This window comes from Suillus discolor (assembly GCF_016758755.1).
Source record: "Suillus discolor strain FC423 chromosome Unknown F5147scaffold_88, whole genome shotgun sequence".
In the NCBI taxonomy this organism is placed as follows: domain Eukaryota; kingdom Fungi; phylum Basidiomycota; class Agaricomycetes; order Boletales; family Suillaceae; genus Suillus; species Suillus discolor.
In genome coordinates this window covers 47,226-65,028 of record NW_024541335.1, presented here as the reverse complement: position 1 = coordinate 65,028, position 17,803 = coordinate 47,226, and the positions used below count along the sequence as shown (strand labels likewise).

The 17,803-nt window shown below is 46.0% G+C and overlaps 6 protein-coding genes across 6 annotated transcripts; 5 read left to right on the top strand and 1 right to left on the bottom strand.

The window, feature by feature from the left end:
* Nucleotides 1–2,230: 2,230 nt before the first annotated feature.
* On the top strand, nucleotides 2,231–3,438 carry F5147DRAFT_821580 (uncharacterized protein; the record flags this gene model as incomplete). The annotated part of the gene is made up of 8 exons (XM_041443710.1): nucleotides 2,231–2,306; nucleotides 2,353–2,619; nucleotides 2,641–2,692; nucleotides 2,749–2,797; nucleotides 2,879–2,931; nucleotides 2,980–3,020; nucleotides 3,074–3,115; nucleotides 3,278–3,438. The coding sequence occupies 8 exons, from the start codon at nucleotides 2,231–2,233 to the stop codon at nucleotides 3,436–3,438; spliced, it is 741 nt and encodes a 246-aa protein (XP_041286975.1).
* Nucleotides 3,439–4,689: 1,251 nt separating this feature from the next.
* F5147DRAFT_821578 (uncharacterized protein) lies at nucleotides 4,690–5,583 on the top strand (the record flags this gene model as incomplete). Its single annotated transcript, XM_041443709.1, has 1 exon — nucleotides 4,690–5,583. One exon carries the CDS (start codon nucleotides 4,690–4,692, stop codon nucleotides 5,245–5,247), a length of 558 nt encoding a protein of 185 aa, XP_041286974.1. The 3' UTR covers nucleotides 5,248–5,583.
* Nucleotides 5,584–6,696: 1,113 nt separating this feature from the next.
* F5147DRAFT_779541 (uncharacterized protein) lies at nucleotides 6,697–9,845 on the bottom strand (the record flags this gene model as incomplete). The annotated part of the gene is made up of 6 exons (XM_041442310.1): nucleotides 6,697–6,977; nucleotides 7,033–7,167; nucleotides 7,213–7,419; nucleotides 7,469–7,829; nucleotides 9,461–9,553; nucleotides 9,606–9,845. The coding sequence occupies 6 exons, from the start codon at nucleotides 9,843–9,845 to the stop codon at nucleotides 6,697–6,699; spliced, it is 1,317 nt and encodes a 438-aa protein (XP_041286973.1).
* A 461-nt stretch (nucleotides 9,846–10,306) lies between these two features.
* F5147DRAFT_585747 (uncharacterized protein) lies at nucleotides 10,307–11,038 on the top strand (the record flags this gene model as incomplete). The annotated part of the gene is made up of 3 exons (XM_041431887.1): nucleotides 10,307–10,435; nucleotides 10,489–10,779; nucleotides 10,829–11,038. 3 exons carry the CDS (start codon nucleotides 10,307–10,309, stop codon nucleotides 11,036–11,038), a joined length of 630 nt encoding a protein of 209 aa, XP_041286972.1.
* Nucleotides 11,039–11,679: 641 nt separating this feature from the next.
* F5147DRAFT_585734 (uncharacterized protein) lies at nucleotides 11,680–13,181 on the top strand (the record flags this gene model as incomplete). The annotated part of the gene is made up of 2 exons (XM_041431886.1): nucleotides 11,680–12,763; nucleotides 12,826–13,181. Coding segments are annotated over 2 exons (1,440 nt in total), but the record flags the coding sequence as incomplete, so codon positions are not given.
* A 1,444-nt stretch (nucleotides 13,182–14,625) lies between these two features.
* On the top strand, nucleotides 14,626–15,142 carry F5147DRAFT_530765 (uncharacterized protein; the record flags this gene model as incomplete). The annotated part of the gene is made up of 2 exons (XM_041430077.1): nucleotides 14,626–14,977; nucleotides 15,033–15,142. Coding segments are annotated over 2 exons (462 nt in total), but the record flags the coding sequence as incomplete, so codon positions are not given.
* Nucleotides 15,143–17,803: the final 2,661 nt, after the last annotated feature.

Genomic DNA, 17,803 nt, shown 5'->3' with positions numbered 1-17,803 from the left:
GATCTTCAGAATTGTGGACCTTGTTCCGGAAGTGGTGGGTATGATTCATCGAGATGGAAACTCAAATTTTGCACCACCTACCTCTCGATCTCGAGTTTAGGTGATCCATGAGCCTTTGGCAAGTTCCAAACCTGTGCATGTGAATTCGAACCTCTGCTTTCCTCTATAAAGCCAAGCATCACAATGTAACGGCCGATAGCAGAATTATGCTGATGTTGCTGAATGTGTGCTATATATTGTCATATATGGCTTTCTCACGTTTCCATCAGTTCACTGATGAAGTAGGGGTCGGCGATAATCATTAGCAAGGATGACAATAGAATCTTGCAATTGGATTCCACAAGTTAATTGTTCTAAATCGACGATCACGAACCCTCCTTTAATGTGTATAGAACAAGAGGTGCACACGCAACTTAGATTACCTCTGTTATAAATTATAATCAAACATGGCCCAATTGCAACGTGGTGACTCACCTAGCGCTCCACGAAGAAAGATCATTTACGTACACCAAGCTGTCTTTACCGCGTGTTTCTACGCATCACTCCATGCGCAGTGATGCAGTATGGATCAGTATTATTTCGTGGTGCTAGTTTATTCTTTGTTTTCTATCCTCAGAAAGGCTGGCTGGCGAGTCAGACCCAAACACGGACCATAAATTGCACATATCCAACACTATTCACCACAAATCCACACCAAAAGTCAGTGGACACAAACTCTAACTTTGCTCTTCAATTTCGGGCAACGTCATTGTCTCCCAGCAGTTCTCTGCAGTCAATTCCCCACTCGATGATCCAACAAACTGGTAAGACCTCAGCCAGATACTATGGCACTGAGGCTGACTTCAGAATGTATAGCCATCCAGATTTAACTGGCCACTTTTTTCGGAGGCCTGAGTGACGTCTGGCGATGCACATGGAAAGGGAATGCTAGTATTATCGTAGTAAGTGCATCCCGATTTCCATGTTTGATTTTGATGAAGACACAGGTAGCTGTGAAGTCAACCAGGAATCAAGCACTAGATGAAGAAGATGCCAAGAAAAAAAAGTAGGGTGCATCAGCGTGCTCCATACAATTCAGTGTTGCTTATTGGTTGTTATAGAGGCTTCGCCGTGAGCTCAAGGTTTGGTCGAGACTTACACGATACATCGTCCCACTGTACGGCACTGTATCAGGCTTTGGCCAATTCGTTGCCTTGGTTTGCCCCTGGTATGACAATGGATCGCTTTCAAGTTATCTGGAATCCCATGGCGAAACCTTGTCCATAATCAATTGTTTCCAACTGGTGTGTCCTGTATGCAATGATCTGTCTGAAAGTGTACTCATACCTTCGCATCTCAGTGAAATTTCTGCGGGTCTTCGACACCGTGAGTGACTAGCTTAGGTTTGCAATATAGTTGGTAATGGTTCTTTTGCTCAATTCACTCATGCTCTGTTGTTCACGGCGACCTTACTGGGGTGAGAAGAGGGTTTTCCTGAATTTATTACTGATGATGTTCACATCTGCAGTCCAATGTCCTCATCTCATCTGATGGGAGAGCTCATCTATCCGACTTTGGTCCCTCCGTTATAGTTGTGGAGTTTGCGGGCCCGTCATATTTCACTGCCTTGAATGGCTTGAATAGCACCCGAACTTCTTGCAATTCCCGAAGAAGGCACAATCATGATCCCAATATCAAATAGCGACATATATTCATTTAGGTGTAGATATTGGCAGGCAAACCACCCTACTCCGAGTTCAAGCAAGACACACAAGCAATTTCTCTTGGAACAAAACTGTGGCATCCAGTTTCTCGCGATCATTGATAGCCATTGGAGTTTTATCTGAATTGCTGGTCCATTGAGGACTATAAACCGTCCTCTCAGCAGGTAGATGAATACATCAAAGGCCAGCTCTACCTCTCACAGCCTGATGCATCATCTCCCGACTAATGTCTTGAGTCTGGCTTACCATCATGTCTGTCTGTATGGACTTGACTTCTTATTCTCGTGCAACAAAAACCATTTGAACCAAGTCCTGTATTCTCGAACATTCCTCTATAGTCAGGATCACATAATAATAATAATGACTGCAACCCTTGATTTGGCATCACTTATAAGTGGGCTACTCGCATCGGTTATCGCTGTCATCTGAACTTGAAGCTACGCAGTATCCCGAGCTTACCATCAACAGTGCATAGTACTCTCCTCAAGACGTTTACACAGCGAATGATGCATGATGTTCAATACATCATGCAGTACCTCTCCCTTTATCACGGTCTTTTGTTTGCTGATGGTTTCTCCGCAGAGAGGTATCGATGTTATGATGGTCAGTACTAATCAATCAATGGACTGAACATTCTACCAGGAAATAGATACACACGGCTACGCTGCTATCATTGTAACCACTTACACTGAATATGTTGCGAGCTTTGACGCTAGCCCGTGGACAAACTTCGCCAACGAGCCCCTTGCTGGCCAGCTTTGTTTTACATTCTCAGAGGTCGCTGTTTCCTTGCTTACTGACATCGCAAAGATCCTTCCTTTGTACTATTTCAGCACCAGGGCAATGAAATTAGCAAAATTTTACGCCGACGACTACCTAACGCAGCAGCAACAGCACTGGCATGACGCTGAACTGTGTTCTTGACACGTTCACACAGACCACTTGCGGTGCACTGATTGCCCATGGAAAGACGCCTGTCGTATGGGAAGGTATGTGCCGTGTTTCTTCCTTTGAATGATGGTATTGAATGGAAACGGTTGTTCAGAAATGGTCTTAGACTAGACTACTACGCTCTCAAACCAAACTATTGTGATGTAAGTATCATAATATCATGATTTGACTTTGCTGATTCAACTTTATTGAAAGGATTTGAATTTCTTCTGTGGATGCTGCAGGGGTGGCAAGGAGCTTTAGGATCATCCAAGCACCATCAAATCACTTCTACCTGGTTAGTTGACGAGTCCGTTTATAGAATATAATGGCCTTATTATCCTAGGATTGTGGTGCTGGTGAGGGACTGGGAGACGACCCAATTAGGTTGGTCTTCATCTTGTCAAATATACTCGATCTGAACTGACATTCCTTGTGAGAACAGAAATCGCTGGTGCGACCCCTTCAGAAGCTAGTCCGAGGTAAGTATGAATGTTGAGGATAGCCACACATCTCACAATGTCTCATTAGGCATATATCTTTCATCCATTGGCAAACTTGACTGAGGCGCAGTATGAACTTGTTGTTGGAGGTAAACACAATCTAGTCTCGAGGTTAAATCAACCTTTCTGACCAATCTGCAGGCGAGCAGATTCTATGGAGTGGACAGTCTGGTCTCCAAGATGTCGACCTGATCGTGTGGCCACGCGCTGCATCATCAGCAGAAATTTTCTGGAGTGAGAAGCAGCCCACTGGCGCTGCACTCAACGTCACCGGGGCACTTCCTCTCCTCATTTGCACATAAGTAGTGTTTCTTGATGTGGAAGTACCTCGATGACAGATGAACGGTATAGTCTTACGACGTCAGGTACAGGATGGTACAGTGCGGCATCAATGCCATCCCACTCCAGCCGCAGTGGTGTGCACTTCGACTGGACGCATGTGATATATATGCTTGATTTGGGACTTGATCCAAACTTTGGGTCTTTTCACGATTGGTCTTGGCATTAATCAGTCTGCGTCGTTGCTTACAAGATGTGTACAGCTCTCGTTACCGTTCACCCCAAACCTGACTTATATTGAGAAATTTATACCTCTGCTCTGCGAGAAGTCACGCAGCGAAATGGAAGTTGACGAAATGTTCAAGTGATGCACTGAACAATGATTAATGATTCATGGAGTGTCCACATTTTTGGCAATAAATATAAATTGTATTCATACTACGTGTATATATAGCCCACATCGATATCTTGACTGGAATTCTGAAAATAGCAGGTAACAACACCCACATGGGCAATGTTTCTAGATTTACATAAACCCTTGTTTTGAGTTCTGACCTACCGTACCCCAGTGATGCATCAGGCTTTACTTGTTCCTGAAGTCCTCCTAGAGATATTCGCCTATGTACCACCTACTCAAAAAACATCGACCCAGAAATCGCTTGCAGCGCTTGCAAGGACATGCAAAATCTTCCACGAGCCTGCGATGGATTTGCTGTGGACTGAAATCCATGGGTTGGAAGCACTGCTAGGCTGTGTAGCGAGGTTACATTCACTGATATATCATAGTAGTATAAGGGTCAGTGCACGACTTCATTACGCTTTGTTCGTTTCTTTTCGGCTCACCGAGCGTCTACATAATAGTGCAATGAACCCTGGACGAAAGGCGTTGAGCCATTATCTGCCCATGAGGTCCCTCAATTTCTGCGTCACTCCTCCTGCATATGCAAATTGAAGATACAATCTGAACATCCGTACCTTCTCTCTGTCATCCCCGCCGAGGCATGCATATTTCCGGGGCTGAAGTCATTAAGTCTTACCACCGTATATTTGAACCTCTTTCTGCCTCACATGCTGCACTGATGTCATCTATTGGGCATCGACGAGGGTCTGCAATCTTTTGTGACATGTTGCATTGCTCTGGAGCATTTATGTATCTATACTCCTGAATGGCTCCTGGTTGACAGCATAGCAAATCAGATGTCATTGCTATCCGATAGGATTCATTGGTGCACGCGGCTTGTAACTCTTTCTTGTCCAATGCTTGACTGGGCAACATGGAAGCACCTCTCCTCCCTCGCTACTCTTCTCAAATTGAGCAAGGATGTTGTGACCCTCCTTCGCTGTCAAAACGAGACATCGTGGATCTATCAATCCTCAACATCACAAGTCTTTCCTTTCAAGACATCTATTATGCTGCAGATATCATCACAGTCATGCAACACTCGCAATTTCCCTCGCTGAAAGAGTTCGAGTTTAGAGCCAAATGTATCTCTCCAGAAGAAGCCAAGCAACTCTTTCATGCTCTGTCCCGCTGCAAAGCGTGTCAGACTCTAGAGGAAATCACCATTTATTCTCTTAATGACGGATACCGTGTACCCCCAAACAGCGAGCCTTTGACACCAATTCCGCATTTCCTTTGCTTTACGCAGCTCCGACCCCTGAGGCTCACATTTTATAATTCCTGCATCTACCTGGATAATGACATGCTCTTGCAAGCCATGTCCACTTGGCCGCACATCCGCACTTTGGAAATCAATGACTCAGGCGACTATGCTTCTTCTTCTGAAGTCTCCCTCCGTGGATTATTCACAGCGCTCGGTCTATGTCCATGATTGCATACACTACGAGTTCCAATCAATCTTGTAACTATCGACATCGATCCTGATGCTGAGCCAATACAACATACCTCCCTACGATCATTGGATCTAGACTTATCCGAGTCTCAAACAACAGATGCTGAAACTATCGCTCGCATTATTTCTGCCTGGCTCCCTTGTGTCGACCAAGTTACAAATGTATATGGTTTGAGCTGGGTTGAAGTCAACAGGTATCTTAGATCTTTGAGAATGGCTACTGCGCCAGATGTTGTGGGAGCCTCCTAGAATAATTGAGTTTGGAATATCTTCACATCTGGGAATGTTGTTACATACCTTTGAGCTCTTTCGTTCTTTCGTTATCATTATCGTTGTCATCACTGTTGACTGCAGTTATAAACTACTGTACTGAGTACCTGCCAACGACCCACCGGTTCACTGTCATTAGTACGATTTCCAACATGATTGTGTGCGCCACCTGAGCTCCACCGTTCACTGCGCTCGACAGTCCCCTCCCTCCTTCTGTATACCTTTTGATATCCACGCCATGTGATTACACAGCACAATACGTGCTTGATAAAATTCAACAACTACATAGAATGATACATGCATTCAAAGGTCTAATCGACACTAAGACATCCGATCGACGTGTGCAGGCCCATGATTGATCTGATCGACAATGAGATCAAGATTGCAAGTATGTTGATCGACAAAATGATGCATGGGGGAATTCACACACCTGTAAGGACCCTCGACTGAAATCAGTGAAGTTGTTTACAACACACGCTCCCCTTACATAATTCCACTACAGCTAGTTTCAATGAATCTGTACATGCGATGAGCGAAATGAACCCGAAAGGCATGGACAAGGCGATGCGGATCAATGCCGCTGAGTTGCCACTTGCTGGTGAGGCTTATCGTTGGCGTACTCAACTTTTGACCGTATCTCCAAGGGTGGAGGCAGTGTAACTAGTTGTCACTTGTGGAACATATACTAATAGTCATCGGGACATGCTGGCGATAGGGCATCTTATCTAATAGGCACCCAAACACATCAGCATCACCGAATTGCTGACTTTTCTTCCATACATCTCCTTCTCCGCACCTATTTCCATATTTGCGTGGAGGGCTATACTAGATGGACACCTGGAAAACGGATTATCATCACATACAACCAATGATCAGTGCATTTTCTACCGTTGACCCCTCCCCCATACTCCTGGGGTGCTAACCATTTCCTACCACTCACTTGCCCTGCAATACCCACACGTTGTTTGGTGCTCTTCCCCCGTGTGCATCCCAGGACCCACTATCCAGAGTTTGCTTGCAGTGTGACAGGTGTTTGATGCATTTCCGAACGCCTTTTTTCCGTCTCAAATGAAAACAAAACCGAGCGGTCCCTAACTCCGCATTAATTCATAGGAACTACTTCCAACTTTGTTATACAAGATAATAATCTAGGATCTTTCACAAGGACATCCGACATACATGGTGCATCATCACATTCGTGCATGTGAAAAACTTATCGCATCTTGGACAAACAGCCACAATCTTCTTCTCATGCACCTCGTTAATGTGACGGCTGAGGCCATCCTTGTTGATGAATTTCGGACACTTGTCCCAGGGGCATTTTACTTTGGGGTGTCCTACTTTGATCTTTACTCGGCCGGTTTGTACAACAGAACCAAGCTGTTGGGCAGCAGGCTCACACACGGGATCGGACGTGCCATTGACATCGAGCAATAAATCTAGGGATGCATTGTAAATGTCTCGACGAATAGCTAGGAATGATAGCAAATTCACCGAAATGAGCACCCATACCCTCTGATGACGATTCCGTGACATCCATGACATAGGATACCGGGAAGCCCTCAGAATATATGCTATGCTGTTGCGTTACATTGTTGGCAAAATCATGGGTGCCGTTGAGCAATAAGCCTGTATATGGTAAGTAAAGGAAAGTTTGTGTATACAGCAACTTACTTTCTGTACCCTCTTGCACCGAACGCGTGACCCTGTACAATACTTCATGGGCTGCAGGTTGTAGCATGAGGTACAGGTCATACCAGGATATAGATGGTTGAATAGCATTGAGGCTATTGAGTCCAGCTTGGGAGTTGATGATTCTATCACGTCCACCCAAATGCTTAACTGTGATAGGAGAACTGTGAGCGCCGTGGGGTAATAAGTCTATACATGGTAAGCATTTGAAGGAAAGACTGCGTCTAAAGTAACTTACCTGTTGTACGCGCTGACAACGATCTGATGACCCCGGATGATGTTCCATGGAATGCTGCAGGCTGTAGCATGATTTGGCCATCATGTGAAGATCCAAGCGATGTAGTGGCATTGGCATTATTGACTCCAGCTTGAGAGTCGACGGTGCTATCACATCCACCCAAATGCTCCATTGTGAAATATGACTGATAGCTGCAAATGGGATTCTTGATGCAGCGGATCTCCTGCATTGCCTCACGCACGCCATGGTCCAACATGTCAAGGCGGCGGCCTAACATGTCAATGCGCTGGTCTGCTGTCTCAAGGTGGAGGATGCACTCGAGAATTGACTGGAGTGTTAGAAGATGCTGGTCAGGTGGATTCTGTAGTGTTGATGTGCGTGAATCCATGTCTTTGTTTATGATGCAGCCTAATGTATAGGCAAGTGCAAATGGGGGGAGAATACTTGCGGCAGTTGGAAAATTGAACGGCTTTTTATGTTCATTCTACTGGCCCGTCTGGCAGGTGCAAACTGGCCTGTGGCTCATGGCAAGTTTTTGCATACCGCACTTTGGTTGGTCAACAGAATGTTAACACAGTGGATCATTGATGTCATCCTCCGCTTATTACATTGAACCTGAGATTAGCGCGCTGACTTTACCCGATGGGCTTAAGTCCGTATAATAGCACTGCCCGCAAACACAGTCACTTCCGAATCACTTGGCCTGGGGGTTCCAATCCATCATGCACAAAAATGAATGATTGACTTCAAGTCTGGTTTGTAACGTTGTAGCTCGAACAGAACATTTCAATTATGTGTATTATGGCTGTGAAATTTGACTGACCTCTGTATAATTCATGTCATTTGCAAGAAACAGATTGGATGCGTGTAGTACTTCTGCAGCTCGAAACACGTTCCTAACACAGGTAGGGGTTGGCATATAGCTTGGGGTATGATAACCGAATCACGGATCACAAGCAGGTCCTTCAATGTATATCACATCTTGGTCATCAACGATAGGAGGTCGCTATGATGACTGAACCAAAAATTGCTTTAGCTACAATTGTCCGGGTATATTTAGGCTTGGCACCCCATGGGACAAGAATGGCCACAACCACTTAGTAATGATCAAATACTGCGAATGTTAAGTACAGTATGCTGATAAAACCTGATGGTATATGTACGATACATCCAAATGAACTTCAAAATATAGTTTTGGTAAGCTGGGCAAATCTTCGGTATCTGGAAGCTCGAAAAGCTCAGGACCAGCCCTTTGTACTCCCAATGTAAGAGGTCCCAGCTAGATCGGAACATGTAGTCAAGAGCCCATGGTCCACTACAAGAGCTCTTTCGTCACTAGGGCTGGCCACCATAACCTTACGCCTCTGACAATACATATCAAATGAGATTGATACCCAAATCTTCGACAATGATCATCGCAGCCCGCTCTCCGATGAGAAGTGCGGTCGAGCATCAGTAAACTATTGATTTCGTGACAATTCCCACACTTTCGACAACTTCACACAAGGTATCACAAGTTGTCACAAGTCTCACAGACAACACAAACAAATGACTACAAGTCTGCCACAAGCGCACAGTAGCACAAGTGGACAAATAGCACACAAGCATACAAACAACACAAACTGTTACACACTGTAACATGCAAAAAGGATATAGTACCAGTATATACTACTAGCAGTGATTTTATATACATATATGCGCAGTGAGAGAACCGACTATTTACTAGTATACTGCACGGTCTAATAGATTATTAATTGAGAACAGTAGTAGTAACTATGAAAGAAAAACGCACTCACTGCTCATGTCACGCTTGAAGAGTAGCATACATTGTGATGCCGTTTTCCTCCAGTGCTCTGAGTGCATGCGTCCGACATTGAGGTCGGCCAATAATAGACGCGTATTCGCAGCTTCTGCCCGTCGGCGGCAGATATGGGTGAGTACTTGGTGTTGTTTCAAAAGGCAGTCAGCCAGGTGCTTTTGAGCTTGACACACTTTGCGTTTGACCTGGGCTGCCTCGAGTGCGAGGTCAGAGTTATCTTCTTCCAGTTGATTGAACAAGTAGTAGGGCTCGGCTGAGTCTTGTTCCTGCAGATAGCAGATATGAGTAACAAAGCAACACATTAGTATTGCGACTCACAAAATGCATTGCTAGTACAGGTAAGTTCTCTTCTTCTTCTGCCTCCTCCTTAACAGGGTACGATCGTGACGGAGAATGCAAAAGGTGTGGATACCTGGAATCACCCCAGGGTGACATGCCTCGAGTTGAAGAGGCATCAGAATCGTGGGAGTCAGAAGAAGAATAGCAGGAATGGTGAGAGGAAGGAGAATAGGTGTTTTGGGGAGAGGTGCGAGAAACATTTTTAGTATCAGGGAACATATGGATGCACAGGTAGTAGCGATATATAATATTATGATCGTACGGCTAGACTTTGCAAAAGCAGCGTGGGAACTTGCACATATCAATCAATATGTCAATACCTACATGCCCGAAGTGCAGAAAAGTATTCACCAGGGACTCCAGTGTCACTCGCCATCTAAGCCAGCCTCGGACATCTTGTCACAGTTCTGTTCATGACATTGTTGACATCTTGGAGTTTGCAGATGTAGCTCCACCGCAACGATCCCTCGATCCACCTCAAACTAGTATGGGTCAGAGTCTTAATGTCAGTGATGACTCGCAATTCAATACTCTGGACGCCATGGATACCAACTTAGATGGAGAATTTCTCGATACAGTGGGAGACCTACCTCCGAGTAATGAGGAATGGTATGAGGGTGCAGCTAAGTGCTATTCTCAGGACGGTCTCACATTTCTGGATCTTTTTGACGCCGATGAGCATGCAGAATACAGGAAGGAGAACCTGTTTTTACCCATTCACATCGAGGGAAGAGTGGGAGGTCGCTGACTTCCTCCTGCATTCTGCCCTTAGCATGGCAGCAATCGACAAATTTTTGCAGCTCTCCATGGTACGTATCCTTTTTTTTTCCTTTCACATTTCGATCGTGACATTACCTCACAGATAAAACGATTGAAGCTGTCCTTTAACAATGCTAAAGATTTGCGAGGTCAGGCTGAAATGCTGCCAAAGGGACCAAGCTGGAAATGCCAAGTCATTCCCTCACTTCATGGCACGAAAAGTCCAATTCGACTATTCTGGAGGGATCCGGTTGAGTGTTTGGAGAGTCTCTTCAGTAACCCCCTCTTTCACGACCAACTTGACTTCGTCCCTCATCGTGTTTACAAGACTGCAGCACGGCTCCTACATGTATATTCAGAATGGTTGACAGGTGACGCTGTTTGGAGCATCCAGGTACATGTTACGATGAACTCGCAATGTGCCTTATCTCACAAAACTGTAGGATCAACTGCCCCAAGGCGCAACAGTCCTTGGCACTGTGCTTTCATCCGACAAAACCAATATCACGACGATGACAGGTGCTAGGGTCGCACACCCACTTTTGCTAGGCCTTGCTAATATTTGTATGTGCACTCGCACGAAGCTCTCGTCCAAGGCGTTTATGCTCACGGCTCTCCTTCCCATCCCACAATACTTACACCCCAATCAATGAATGTGGGGTATGCTCAAAGATCGCCTCATCCACAAATGTCTTTCGATCGTTCTACAACCCCTGATGAAAGCCACCAAACTTGGAATCATGATGTCTGACCCAGTAGGAAACATCCGCCATTGGTTTACCCCCCTTGCAGCATACATTGTCGATACCCCTGAGGCATGTATGCTCGCATGTGTGCGTGGTAAAACTTCTCCATTTACACTGGCATCGTATCTGCAGTTCAGGGACAACTTTCGTCACCCTGCACGTACATGTGAAATTACTCTCGAGCAACTGGCCAGCATCGATGTTGATCCCAACGACCTGGAAGGCTTTTTGCTGCATGTGCAGAATTCCGGCTAAATGGTGTCTTTGCGCCTTTCTGGAAGGGCTGGCCGTTGAGTGATCCTGCAATATTTCTTACGCCGGAAGCTTTGCATCACTGGCATAAACAGTTTTACGACCATGACGTGCAATGGTGTCTTGCAGTTCTCGGAGCGCCAGAATTTGATTTCCGATTCTCAATATTGCAACCTATCACAGGTTATCGCCACTTCCACAACGGAATATCCAAACTGAAGCAGGTCACAGGCAGAGTCCATCATGATATACAGCGCTACATTGTTGGACTGATTGCTGGTGCAGCCCCCCGTTGATTCGTGATCGCAATTCGTGCTTTAATGGACGTCCGATATTTGGCGCAGTCTCCCGAACCTGACGACAACTTACTCGCATCTATTGACAGATCACTCGCACTATTTCATGATAATAAAGATGTTATCATGACACTAGGCGCTCGGATGGGTGCGAAGAGAGTGATTGACAATTGGCACATACCCAAGCTAGAGCTCATGCAGAGCATTACCACTAGCACATGCCAAGTTGGTGCCCTCATCCAGTGGTCTGCAGACGCAACTGAACATGCACACATCTCCGAAATCAAGGACCCAGCGCGACGTACTAACAACAACGATTACGATCCCCAGATCTGTCGTCACTTAGATCGAGAAGAGAAACTGCATCATTTTGCAGTTGCTACATCTCTCAAGAGCTCTCCCACAGATCCCGATCTCGAAGAACTCTGTGAGGATGAAGGAGATGAGGACAAGGACAAGGACAAGGACAAGGACAAGGACAAGGACAAGGACAAGGACAAGGACAAGGACAAGGACAAGGACAAGGACAAGGACAAGGAAGAAAATGGGGAGAATGATGAACCGATGGATCCGCGAACCGCACTCTTAGAGGAACTGAATCACACACGTACCACTTCCAACTACTTCAGCAAAATAAGAATGTCGGCTGCTACAAGGCATGGAATTCCTCAGGCTCACCCTCCTCGTACGTTCCTTGCTGGCAGCACTGCCATTCATCTTAATTGTAACCCCACCTACACTGGCTTGAAAATTGACGAGGTTGCTGATCAATTTAACATCCTGGATCTGCGGCACGCTCTCTCAGACTTCTTTCAACGTGATGCGAGGAATGGAGATGGAGTTTTTGGAGTGGGGGTTCCAAGAAGATCGCTGATCGACCACCCTCTGAATATTCCTTTCGAACGTGTTCAAGTATGGCATACTGTTCGCTTGCAGCAAGCTTGTCTTCACGATCCAAGTATTGTTTTACCTGCACAAACCATGCATGCATCTCCCGCACACCCTGGGTGGCCAAAAGGTCGACAAGATGTTGCCATTTTCAACGTCAATAGTGCGCATGATTGGCCTGAGTCAGGGTTAATGGGTGAGCTCTTTAGTAATTGTATATGTTTTGATTGCCACTGACACCTTTCCCCTCTTTTGAAGGTCACGCTGTCTGTGAACTGCAACTTATCATGCGCCCAATACCTCGACGAGGCTCACGTATTACATGGTGTGATCGATATCTTTGTTATGTGCGCAGCTTCAAGATTGGTGCGGTTGATCCTGTCACTGAAATGCACACATTGACATGCACAAAACATGTCAATGGTACTCTGGTGGGAGATATTGTTCCTCTAACACAAATTCGAGCATTCATCAGCATCATCCCGAAACTGGGTGCTGCAGCGGATCCTAGGTTGACTAAGTCTACTTCTGCACATTATCATTCCTCATTCTATTTGAATAAGTACTTTGATAAGCAAATTTATGATAGCCTGTACTATGCGTCGCAAGGATAGTTACTGTTTGCTCATTTTCTTTCTTAGTGATATCATAGTTGACATGTACCAGTGCTGAGAAACCCCGAAGTGTGATTGGTGAGGAACCAATGCCCACGCATTGCCAGCATTGCTTGCACCCTGTCCACTAGTAGAGGGAGCGCTTGCTTAATAACTATTCAGACAGACAGGTGAGTTGTTGTTGTAGAATGCACTGGTCTGCAGTATTCATCACTCCATACTAGTAGTAGTAGCATTGACTCAGACAAATCCAAAGCAAGACACCCGTTCAACCCGCTCGCTCGCTCCAATGTCACACCCCACCACATCGTTCGACCTTTATCTCTGCGGCCCTTCACTCAGCTCAACAGGCTTCCCGCCCGAGGGTGGTCGCACCTATGATCTCGTCAAAGACTTACTTAGATCAGAGCTCGAAGGCCACATCATCTTCGAGGCTGACCTGAACATCAAGGACAATGCTAGCCTTTTCCACCAACTCATTTCTGAATCTTCATTGAAGACCAGACATATCGAACAGATCAAATATTACGGTCGAACTAATGGACCACCGGTATATCTTCAGGGCGCATGGAACTTCAATCACAAAAAAAGGCCTAAACTCACCGATCAGAACAACGGCTCTGGGTCAGGTGACTCGGATGATGAATCTGGTACCAGCACAGATATTGTTGACACAGATGCTGAGGCCTTGGATTCTGAACGTTCAGGGATAATCTCCCAGGACACGGACAGCACCTGGAGTCGTGATGAATATGATGGCACTGCAGAACCAGGATCGAAGAGGGGACGTAAGCCCTCATCGACCGAGAAAGACTTGCAGTGCCTCTTCAAAGCCGTTCAGTACGCCCTGCGCCGTAATTCGAAAATTCGAGTCAAACTTCCCTTTCAAATATTGAACATCGAACGATACTGGTCTGCAGAGTTTGCTAACTCACCAATACCGGACCCTTACAACGCACAAAAGCCTGACATCACTTCATTCTATTACAAGAGTAAAGCTTGTGAGAAAACATGGACAGACATCCTGAGCTTTGTCGAGCATACGACCTCTGACTTCAGCAAGAGGCGTGACTTAGGAGTGTACTGGGGGTCTGCCACTAAATCATATCTCATCATGCGAGAACAGCCCTGGTGTCACTTCGTCCTCTCATTCTCTATCTGTGCAGAACAGCTTCGTGCCCATTATTGCGACTGCTCAGGCCTCATCATAACTCTTCCGACTCCCATCCAATCCTCACCCTCTCGTGTTGCTGATGCAATAGCTGCTCTCTCGTTAGGAGATCTGAGTCTCTTGGGTCTCGACCCCACAATCCATATGTGCATCCCTTCTTGCAAGGGTACTCACACCAACCTAGCAGCGGGGGCGATCGGTTGGGTAACTAACAATTCTAATAACAGGTACTTGATTATGGCTGTTCTGTGGAAGAGCCAGGGTTCATTTTGTCGTGGAACGGCTTGCTACCGCGTCCGGGATCCTGTAGATGGGAAGGAGTACGCAATGAAAGATTGTTGGGTCGCTGAGGTGAAGAGATACCACGAAGTGGATGTCCTTGAGAGGGTCAAGGGCATCCCTAATGTGGTCCAACTCATAGACCATTGGGATGTCCAATTCAATGGAAAGCCTGACTGCACAGCCCCCATTCGGGATGGATATGGTGCCCTACTTGGCGACAGGCCGGACAAGAGGTTCTGTAACAGGTATCACCGGCACCTTCTCTTGACTCCATGCGGAGATCTGTTATGGGATTTTAGCTCCAGAAAGGAGCTGATTTGCGCCTTTCGTGACTTCGTGGTTGGTGAGTTCAGTTTCATGCGCTTGGTTTGTTGTATCATCTCACATTTTATCTATAGCTCATGAAGCAATGATCCAACAAAGAGTTCTACACGGAGACCTTAGCCCAAACAACTTTGTAATTTCTGAAGGCATCGGTTATTTCATTGATTTTGATCACGCGTCAATCATAAAGGAGGGCGAGACATTCACAGTTTCATTTGGTACTGTAAGTTTGAACGTGAAGTTCATTGTTCTCACTGTTGATTGCTGAACTCAACATTTCAGGGAACTGTACCATATATTTCTATGTGCATCTTGAAAAAAATGTCCAAGAACGCTGACATCGTCAAGAAGTCAAAGACGACCATCAACGCAAAAAAGAGCAATAGCAACACCAACAGCATCACTCAGCTGGAACTGGTTGAGCACAACTCCAGTGATGACCTCAAGTCCCTTTTTTACATTTTTTTGGAATTCGTTTCCAAGTATGGCGGGGCACATGGTACACTCGCTCCAACTTGGGATAAGACGACTATGCCATGGGCAGATGCCTATGAAAATTTGGGTGCTACAAGCGGTTTGCTTGCCACCTTTTTGGCGAAGAAGGGAGCCATGTCCGAAGATGATATTCTGACGGACAGGGTATCAGAGTACTTCACAGAATTTAAGCCCATTATCAATGAATGGCGCACTCGAATTCATCGCATGGAGTCCAATCTCAAAGGAGCCATCATTCACGAGCACATTTTTCAAATGCTCACCAAATTCATCACGAAACTCAACAATGAAGAACCAAGCCCATTGCCCTCTCCACCCCTTCCAGTGGCTCCTCCAAGTGCCCCAAGTACTCATCATACCGGGGCTCCCCCCATCGTTCAACCCACAGCAGGGCCTTCCCTACATTGTTCATTACGCCTCAGTGCAGGCCGGACCTAACGATACTGGCATGAGCTCATGCAATTCTGATGCCTCTTCTTAGAATATCCTTCATCTGACCTCACTTCTACATCTTCCTATGTGTTTATCTTTCTTTCATGCTACCTTTAGTATGTACTCAGACGCAATTATGATTATGTAACATGGATTATGTCATGTTCATCAGTATAACTTAGAGCTACCTTCATACATATTCAGGTCGTCTGGTACCATGCCTCCAAGGAAGAAGCCCAGACATTCTTCTCCAGATCTAGAGGCGCCCGCTCGCCGAAGCTCAAGACTTAACCGTGGCATTGGTGGTCATGCAGCACAGCTGCAAAGAGTTGGAGAAACAGTTGCTGCCCCAACAAGGAAGGGACCGAAGGGTGACGACCTTCAAATCAGCAGCTCAGAAGAGAATCCTATGGCTCCTTCGCAGCTTCAGAAAGGAAAGAAAAAAAATGTAATGTGAATCTTCTAAAATTATGTTCAAGCTAATTTCTTCAGCCTCCTGCAAAACCTCGCAGCACTGCTAAGAAAACCCCGAATGAACGCAGAACGACAGAAAATAGCCAGCATTCTCAGGCTCCCACTTCCCATCCGAATCAATATGTGGCTCACTCTTCTGAAAGGTTCGGATTCAAGGAACCTCGGTCTAATGGTCGCAAAATGGCTGGAAGGAATGTGGGTCAGCAAGATGCAGGTCATGAGAGGGAGTCTACAGAACGTGATAGTGGTTGCAAAAAGGAGAGGCGGAATACGGAGGATTACAGGGAGTTTGTGCCAAGCTCTCATGAAGGTGATACTTCTGACGACAATGCTGACCGTGATGATGATCCTGACAGTAACACGCTGTAGAGACTCATGCCTCTCATTGTGCAATATGGCAGTTTTCACTGGGGAGTACATGGCACGAACTTGTAGCATCACTCTGTGTGCTACCTGCAGCTATCTCTATATGAGGCGCAGCTTTCCCGCGCAATGCGCGCCATGCGCGCGTACCTTTCCCGCGCTTCACGATGTATATGCGCGCGCGCTTTCCCGCGCTGTAGCGCCCTATAGCGCCAGCCATCCAGAAGCATCCATCCACTGTCCACCAAGTTCCCTAGTGCGTATATTTCCATTTCTCACATTTGCATATCGTTCCATCTTTATTTTTATCATGGACCCTTACTTACATATATCTTTACATACCTTACTCGGTAGCGCTTCGGCTCCGCATGACAGCGCTTAGGCGCCATACTTAAGCGCCAGCAGTACATACTTACTGACTGACTTACTCTCCCACCAGAACGACAGAGGACTTACTGGTTACTACCCACTATTCACCTAGCAGAACATAGTAGAAATCTATTTGTTTACACCTCGCATCTCCCTTCTCTTGTCTTACATCATATCATCACTTAAGCAAACTCACTCTTACTCTCTCTCGTATCTGTATACACGCGCACGCTTTCCCACGCTTCGCGCCATACACGCGCGCATTCCCGCGCCTTGCGCGCACCTGCACTTTCTCGCGCTTCGCATTGGCCAACCAGTAGTGTTACGGTATATTCATTCTCTTCGTTTCTCTTTCGATACTGGACAATGGTACATGCACACGGCTCTTAACGAACGACCAATCACCTTCCAGAACCTCACTCATATCGTCGCCAAGCTAATGTTCCGTGCTAGTAACCATCACTAGTGTTTAGACCACTATCTCTTATCAAAGCGGGCTGTCCGCACCATGGTTACTATCTCTTATCTGTTATCTCTTATCACTTACCAAGCGGGCTGTCCGCCTTCTATCTTGATACGCACTTACGAGCTCCGCTTGAACTTACGCTATATAGTTACATAGCGTACCCCATGTATTTCCTCACTTTAATCTACTGGGTTTTACCTGGACAAGTCCTTTAGCAAGGTCTCCAACCTTGCTATCTAAGAACCA